Source organism: Chenopodium album, chromosome 19, assembly GCF_948465745.1.
Source record: "Chenopodium album chromosome 19, dcCheAlbu1.1, whole genome shotgun sequence".
Taxonomy (NCBI): domain Eukaryota; kingdom Viridiplantae; phylum Streptophyta; class Magnoliopsida; order Caryophyllales; family Amaranthaceae; genus Chenopodium; species Chenopodium album.
The window spans coordinates 16626825-16635361 of record NC_137852.1 but is presented as its reverse complement, the minus strand read 5'-3'; the positions used below and the strand labels follow the sequence as shown (position 1 = coordinate 16635361).

Here is an 8537-nt window from a genome sequence, read left to right as displayed (position 1 = left end):
GAATTCTTGAACAATCAACCAAAAACCCATGAGTTTCTCTCTCTTCAATCCTTAAGTTTCTCTCTCTAAAATTCTAATAAAAAACTAAGATCCAATTTGCCTAATGAATTCTTAATGAAAAACTTATCCAAAAATAGAAGGAAATAACTATATATCCAAAGAGGAGGTCAGTATTGACGCCCAAAAATAGACCCACGCCGGTGCAGACGCACGTAGGAGAGAGAGTGGCGCGCACGGGAAACACACCTAGAAAGGTGCGCCCGCACGCACTAGGTGTGCGGCCGCACTCGACATGTGTGCGGCCGCACACTCCCCGAGTGCGCCCGCACCAAACTGGGTAAGTCCCTCTCTTCTCTTCGTCCTAGCTCAAGTGGTGCACACATCCTAGATGATGGTGATGGAGGACAAGGTAGGCAGCAACTTCCTTGGAATTCTTGAAGAATATAAGCCATGAAAAGAGCATAACCAAGGTCTTGAAAATTGCTCCTCTGATCCCCCTTAACTTGAAACTCTTTGCACAAGCATAAGGCATGAAAAGCAATGAAAAACCATGGATAGGAAGCTCGGGAATTCTTGGACAATCAATCACAACCTACAAACAAAGGATAAAAAGCAAATAAAAGGGAAAAATAACAAGTAAACTAGAAAATGCACAAAATAGAGAAACTAACTAAGAAAAGCATAAAATGAAGAAATTAAGAATAAAACTAAGGAAAACTAAAGAAAAGGGTAATAAAATGAAATGAATTTCATCCAAAAAGAGATCAAATGAGTGCCATAAATGTCACTCATCAGTTATTCCCATGGAACTAATTTAAGTATCAAATTAGTGCCATAAACTTTATTGATGCTACTGTAATGTTGGCCTTGTTTTGAGGCCTTTATTATAATATATATATCTTTTTTTTGTAAATACACTACTACAAAAGTGACTTTAGGTAGCACCAAATGGTATCTGATGAAATTAAGCTAGAAATTAGCTTCAATTTGCAGAATAATGGTGATAAAACAGAATAACAGAATAGAAGAAGAGAGGAAGAATAAGAAACTAGAGAGAGAAAGAGAGAGAAGAGAGATAGAGGAATTTTGTTGTAATCATTAATCAAGTGTGAGGCCTCAATTACAACACTAAATAACCCGCTAAGCTTCTCAAAGATTCCCTTAAGAAACCGTAACAAACTACTAAAGGACAAAAGTTGTTATAACAACTTTTCCCGCCAAAACTTAATACAAAGTGATTAGTTTGTTATTTGCATAATTCTTCCTGTATCATACCCTCCCCCATCAAAAAAGACTTGACCTCAAGGGTAAGGTAGAAAACCAGGGAATTGAGCTATAAACTCAAGCTTAGGCATCCAAGTAGCTTCATGAGCAGGCAAGCCAGACCACTGAACCAAGAGTTGTTCCTGAGGCTTCCCTGCAACCTGAATCACTCTGGAATCCAAGATAGTTGCAGGTTCCTGAACTCTAGAAGATAATGTGTCATTCTAATCTGGAATCAAGGCCAAGGCAATAGCAGGCAAAGGACCATGCAAAGCCTTTAACTGAGACACATGAAAGATATTATGGACCTTAGCATGAGATGGCAGCTGCAATTTGTAAGCTACCTTGCCAATCGAGCAATGACCTGAAATGGCCCAAAGAACCTAGCAGCTAGCTTCTGATTGCTTCGATGCTGAAATGACTGTTGTTTATACCCTTGTAAATTTAGCCACACCCAAGCTCCTACGGAAAAACTTCTCTCATACCTTTTTAAATCAGTCTTGTGCCTTCGGTAAATTCTGTTTCTGAACAGAAATCATTTGTTCTCTTCTAATCATACACCCGTTCACCAACTCATTACTTGATTCACTAGGTAAATAAGGTAAATGAATAGGAGGAGGTTGATTATACACAATCTCATATGGGGTGAGCTTAGCAGAATTGTGAAAATGAGTGTTGTACCACCACTCAACAACTAGCAAATACTTGCACCATTCTTTAGGTCTCTCACTGGTCACACACCTCAAATATGCTTCAAGGCACCTATTCACCATGTTAGTCTGTCCATCAGTTTCAGGATGGTAGGCCGAAGACAACAAAAACTCAGCTCCACAAAGAGTAAACAACCCCTTCCAGAATTGTCTCAGAAAAATAAGGTCCCTATCACTCACTATACTTCTAGGCCAACCATGTAGCTTAAAAACATAGTCAAGGTAGGCTTGGGCAACATCCACAGTAAAGAAAGGATGTTTGAGAGCTATAAAATGAGCATACTTGCTCAATCTGTGAACCACCACAAAAATTACAGACATTCCCATAGACAAAGGCAAACCTGTAATGAAATCCATGGAAATGTTAGTCCATACCAGGTCTGGGATAGGAAGAGGCTGTAGTTTTCTAGGTTTAACAGAGGTATCATATTTTGAAGCCTGACATGAAACAGACCTTCTCACAAATTGACTCACATCCTTAGCTATCCCCCTCCAATAAAAAATACCTTGCAATCTTTTCAAGGTTTGGTCCCTGCCATAATGACCAACCTCCAGGCAAGCATGTTGCCAATTGAGCAACTTTTTCCTTAGATTCTCATAAGAACCAAAAACAATCATGCCATGTCTCTTGACTAATCCATCCTGCAAACGGTAATCTAGAGTAGGGTCAGACTCAGCAGATAAAGATTGAAAAAGGGACTTAGTATTGTCATTGGATCAAGGTAGCCAAATCAGAATCTACAACTGAGATAGCCAAAAATAGCATGCAGAATCCTGCACCCTAGACAAGGCATCAGCAGTAAGAATATCCTTCCCAGCTCTATACTGTATCTCATAATTAAATCCCATCCAATACTGCTGAAAGGGGGTTGATATCTTTTGTTCCAGCAACCATTTCAAGCTTTTCTCGTCAGTTTTGACAAAAAAAAGAGAACCAGTCATATATTGCTCCCATTTTTGGACTGCAAAGACCATGGCAAGCAGTTCCTTTTCATAGACAGATAACCTTTGCCATTTAGGAACCAAAGACTTACTGATAAATGCAAGGGGATGACTATCCTACATTAAGACAGCACCAAAGCCTGTCTTTGAAGCATCTGTCTCAATGACAAATTGCTTTTTGAAATCTGGGATAGATAATACTGAGCAGTAGCCAAGGCGACCTTGAGAGAGGAGAAAGCAGCTTGAGCATCATAAGTCCGCTCAAATGCCCCTTTCTTTAACAAATCATGTAGCATAGCCTTTGATAAACTTTCTTTAATATCCAGGCAGGCCTAGAAAACCCCTCAATTCCTTCGCATTAGCAGGGACATGCCAAGATCGAATTAACTGCATCAACCTTTGCAGGATCAGTTTCTACCCCTTTTGTAGAGATGAAATGACCCGAGTAAGTAACAAAAGAACATTTACTCAATTTAGCATATAAAGAGTGTTGCTGCATCAGAGAGAAACACAATAGTAAGATGTTGTGAATGCTCATCCAAGCTTTTACTATAGACTATAATGTCATCAAAGAAGACAAGCACACACTTTCTCAAAACAGGCTTAAAGACTGAATTCATCCAACTTTGAAAAGAGGAAGGAGCATTTGTCAAGCCAAAGTGCATGACTAAAAACTCATAGTGCCCCTCATGAGTTTTGAAAGCAGTCTTGAACACATCATTTGGAGGAATTCTTAACTGATGATAGCCGATCTAATTTAGTGAAAACAACAGCACCTACCAATTCATCAATAAGCTCCTCTAAAACAGGAATTGGGAACTTATTCGTTATAGTTATCTTATTTAACTCTCTGTAATCAACACATAACCTCTAGGTTTCATCCTTTTTCCCTACTAACACTGTGGAGGCAAAAGGACTAGAACTGTTCTGAATAATGCCCCTTTCAAGCATCTCATTTACCAACTGCTTAATGACATCCTTTTGCTTGAGAGGATACCTATATGGCTTGATATAGATTGCCCTGCTCCCTGGTTCCAAGGGAATCTTGTGATTAAACACACCCCTACTAGGTGGTAAGGTGGTAGGTTCCTAAAAAATGCTAGCAAACTGAGTCTTTAGCTAGAAAGTTGAAACAAACCACGTGGTGCTGAATGTGCAAGATCAGTAACTTGCATAAAACAGAACTCAGCAGCCTGCTGAAACAACTTAGAAGAAGGGCCATTCTCACTCATTTTAATCTTAGCAGTAGGAACTCCCTTCAGCTCAATAAAGTCATTATGACGGTAAAACTTCATTGTTAGTTGCCTGAAATTCCAAGATATAAACCCAAGGGTACTCAACCATTGAACACCCAAAACCATGTCACAACTCCCTAATGCAATTAACATGACATCATCAACAAAATCATGACCCCCTAGGAGACCATGAAAAATTCCTACTAATAGAATTACATAGCAAATTGTTACCATCTGCAGCTGTGACAGATAGTCTAGTAATAAGTTCCACCTTACATCCCAAGGTAACAGCCATATAACTATCTAAGAAGTTGTGAGTGGTGCCTAAGTCAATCAATGTTTACAAAGGCCTGCTTCCCACCAAAGCTTTGACTCTCACTGTGTGAAAATTCTTACTGCCACTCAGGGCACTCAAGGAAATTCGTGGGTCAAAGGCAAACTCACTCTAAAAAACATCCAAACCCACCTCATCACTTTCCTCTACCTCAACTGAGCCAGGAATTTCCATGGTGAAGAGTTGAGGTTCAATCTCTTCTATCTCAGTTGAGACTGGAATTTCCACAGTAAAGAGTTGAGGTTCCTTAAATTGAAACACATGGTTCTTATCATATGGTGCATCGCAGTAGTAACAAAGACCTTTGGCAATTTTCTCTGCTCTCACCTCAGCAGGCACACATATCTGGATCTTTGAAAAGCTTTTGTGGTTGATTTAGGGAGTGGAAAGGGCTTATTTGGTGGTGTAGGTAAAAGTGGTGGTTTAGAAGAATTGGAAGGGAAAAAAGATTGGTGGTTCTTTGGTGTGAAAAAATGGGTAGGCTGAAAAGATTTTGGGGAATTGATAGTGATGGATTCAGTTTGCAATCTAGCATACTCAACTGCTGAAGCAATGGATTGAGGTTTAAAGGCCTTTACAAAGGGTCGGACACTAGGTTTCTGTAGCATAACAGCTCTTAAATTCTCAAATTCATCTACATAAGATTCAATACTACAAAATTGCTATAACTTATTAAATTCTTCCACAACATTCACCCCAACCTCATCCTTAAATCGACTATTGACATAAAGCACAAAATCATTCCAATCAACAGAGATTCTAGAAGACATATAACTAGTCACCCAATTTTCTACCTTATCAATCATGTTAAGAGATGCTAAATCAACTTCTTGATCATCAGGAATTTTGCATAGAGTAAAATATTTACAACATTTTTTTATTTAGATTCTAGGATTTGAACTATCAAATTTAGGAAAGTCAAGCTTAGGAGTATACCCCAATCTAGGTTGATGGAAACGATCCTTAGGTCTAGGTAATCTGGAGTTAGTGATTTGATCCTTCAGAGACCGGATCATGTGCAAAATATCCTCGAACTTTCGATTGGAATCCTGAGAAAGATCCTCCAGCTTCTGATCAGTAGCCAGAGAGTGTGTCTCCAAATGTTTCTCCAAAGCGTGCAACTGTGCTTCTATCCTGGTCACCCGAGTCAAGAGTGAAAGTGCCAGAATGCAGAGTGAGCAGCGTTTGCTCTGATACCACTGATGATGAAATTAAGCTAGAAATTAGCTCCAATTTGCAGAATAATGGTGATAAAACAGAATAGAAGAAGAGAGGAAGAAGAAGAAGAAACTAGAAAGAGAAAGAGAGAGAAGATAGATAGAGGAATTTTGTTGTAATCAATTATTAAGTGTGAGGCATTAATTACAACACTAAATAACCAGCTAAGCTTTTCAAAGATTCCCTTAAGAAACTGTAACAAACTACTAAAGGACAAAAGTTGTTATAACAACTTTTCCCGCCAAAACTTGATACAAAGTAATTAGTTTGTTATGTGCATAATTCTTCCTGTATCATTAAGAAATTAAGTGTGGTCTTACCTATGTTTACCAGAAGTTTGGTGGTAAAACTTGTGATTGATTAAGAGTTTCAAAGAATTTTAGGGGTTTTTATTTCTCTTATCATTTGCGGTTTAAATCGATTTTTGTTAAATTAGTATTTGGGTATTCAATTTTTATCGTCAAACTTATGATTTATTGATGATTGATTATTATTACAAGGATTATGATTCAAGTAATTTCCAATTAGTTTTATAGGGGCTTATATGGACCAAATTTTTTAATAGTTAATAGTATTGAGGTTTTGTGAATTCTACTTGGTTTGAGGTGCTCAGTCGTCCAACACTGCTGTCTATCTTATTCTGGCATGAGGAGAAATTAATTCAGAATTGCTATATGATTGCAATATTAGACATTTCCATGATTGCAAAGTTAGGATTTAAATTCCCTTACTCTATCTTGTTGATAATTTGTTAATTTGATGTTGAATTTGCCTATTAACATTTTTTATTTCACTATTTTCTTACTGAAATTTTCATGATTCTGAATTTTTTGATGTATTTAGATATGTTTGAAATTTTTTTATTTTTGTTCTTTTCGATTATTGTTATTTGATTGAACATGTAATTTGATCTTTGTTGAATTTTAAACCGAGTTGTGATTAAATAAAAAGGGTCCAGGGGAACTCAAACTTGCTGAAAGCATACTGTCTATTAAGCTAGTATATTGCAGTATGATATAGAATAATTGAGCATGATTGACGAGATTAGTTTTCCTAGCATTATCTTGTTGCTGGATACATTTACCTCCACTCTAACTGACTGACATTAGCTATCTAGTATTGGATATAACTAATAACCTTTTGGAGATATAATGGATTTAATTAAGGTTTTGTTTTACTTCTGAGTAATATAATTCACCTTAAGTGTGCCCATTTTGAATTTCTCTTGAAACATGATAACTTGCTGAAAGTGCTAGACAGTTCACATGTCTACTATATTTTGTGTGTTATTCATACAAATTTACCTGATTTATTCTTTTATTGATTATACCAGATCAAAATGTATATACTATGATGTAGGCAGGAATCTATTAATAAAGTTCAAAGATGATATTTAAAGTTTAAAGATGATATTGTAACGAGACGCCAACACTGGAATAAGTGTTGAGTATTAATTCTGCTATTAGTTCTTAGACGGATATGTCCATTCGTGCAGTGTCGGGCTAGCGTGGTACAACCTTTATAGTAGGTGAATTTTATCTTAGCATTAGGCTTAAAATTTCTTATGTACTATGATTGCTTAAGACTGGTCCTCATTTCCTAGTGTATCGGTGTAATTTTCAGTGCCAAAATGACTGATAGGTTTCTTAGAACTGAGATTGTAGTGAATAATTAATTAACTTTGTGTTGAAGTGTGCTTAGCATCTCCATTTTATTTGACGAACCTTGTACTGATGCACTTGTTTCTTCATTCCAAAGGATGTGACTCCCATCCCAGTAGCCAGTACATACTCGCATAAAAGGAGGGATTAGAGGAAGGAGGAGGCTGTGAATGATCGTGTTTCAACACTGCTGCTGCTTATGTTGTGCTTTACTACTACTTAGCCTTTAGCATTGTATTTTATATTTTTATTTTCTTTTTGATTAAATTGTAATATAACAGGCACATATTAACTAAAAAAATCTATATTATATATATATATATATATATATATATATATATATATATATATATATATATATATATAATGGTTTGTTTATCATCAATTCTAGTTTTTTTTTTTTTTTTTTTTTTTTTTTTTTTTTTTTTTTTTTTTTTGCATAAAGAGAATCAAATCAAGGGAAAATTCGGTGCCCTTGATGTTAAAGCTAGGCACCGGAGCCCATTACACCTTTTCTACTTGTGATGATAATAATAATAATAATAATAATAACAATAATAATAATAATAATAATAATAATAATAATTATTATTATTATTATTATTATAATAAGTGTTACCTATAATTTAATAAGGTGTTATATTAATTCGAAAAAGTGATACATAATGTCTGATAAAGTGTTGCTAAATGATTGAAAAGTGTTACTAACGATAAGTAAGTGTTACCTAAGAAATAAAAAGTAACACTTTAAAAATGATAGTAATAGTACATAAGTGTAACATAAGACAATTTATAGTAACATTTTTTTAAAGTGTTACCATATGTTACCCAAAGTGTTATATAAGACCTTAGGTAACATGGGCGGAAGTATCACCCAAAAAAGTGTTACCTATTGTCTATTATAATAACATTTTTATTATTTTATGCAACACTTTTTGGGTGTTACTTAAGGTTAATTTTGCACTAGCGAAAAAAAAGAGCTATCCATAAGCTCAATAAATTGTAGTATGTATATACTACTTCCGATTTCTTTTATGTGCAACTTTGGAGTATTATTTATGAGATATAAAAAATTCCAAAGTTGCACATAAAAAAAATCGAAGGTAGTAGTATTATTACATATTTACTTTGACTAACATTTTTCCTAATTTCTAATTTTTTATTAAGGTGTACT

General features: G+C 35.6%; 1 protein-coding gene across 1 annotated transcript; it reads right to left on the bottom strand.

Moving 5' to 3' along the window:
- Positions 1-1757: 1757 nt before the first annotated feature.
- LOC145594106 (uncharacterized) lies at positions 1758-4445 on the bottom strand. Its single transcript, XM_081650442.1, has 8 exons — positions 4382-4445; positions 4054-4287; positions 3876-3943; positions 3289-3408; positions 3045-3190; positions 2754-2979; positions 2480-2615; positions 1758-2314 (listed from the first exon to the last, which is right to left on the bottom strand). The coding sequence occupies exons 1-8, from the start codon at positions 4443-4445 to the stop codon at positions 1758-1760; spliced, it is 1551 nt and encodes a 516-aa protein (XP_081506568.1).
- Between the last annotated feature and the right edge of the window lie 4092 nt (positions 4446-8537).

What these genes read in the sequence shown, in the direction of transcription:
- LOC145594106 (XM_081650442.1), bottom strand. Translation starts at nt 4,445, where the DNA reads ATGGCTGTTACCTTGGGATGTAAGGTGGAACTTATTACTAGACTATCT. An exon ending in ATCTGTCACAGCTGCAGATG is followed by an intron (nt 4,288 to 4,381) that starts GTAACAATTTGC and finishes TAATTGCATTAG; the next exon opens with GGAGTTGTGACATGGTTTTG. An exon ending in CAAAGACAGGCTTTGGTGCT is followed by an intron (nt 2,980 to 3,044) that starts GTCTTAATGTAG and finishes TAAATGGCAAAG; the next exon opens with GTTATCTGTCTATGAAAAGG.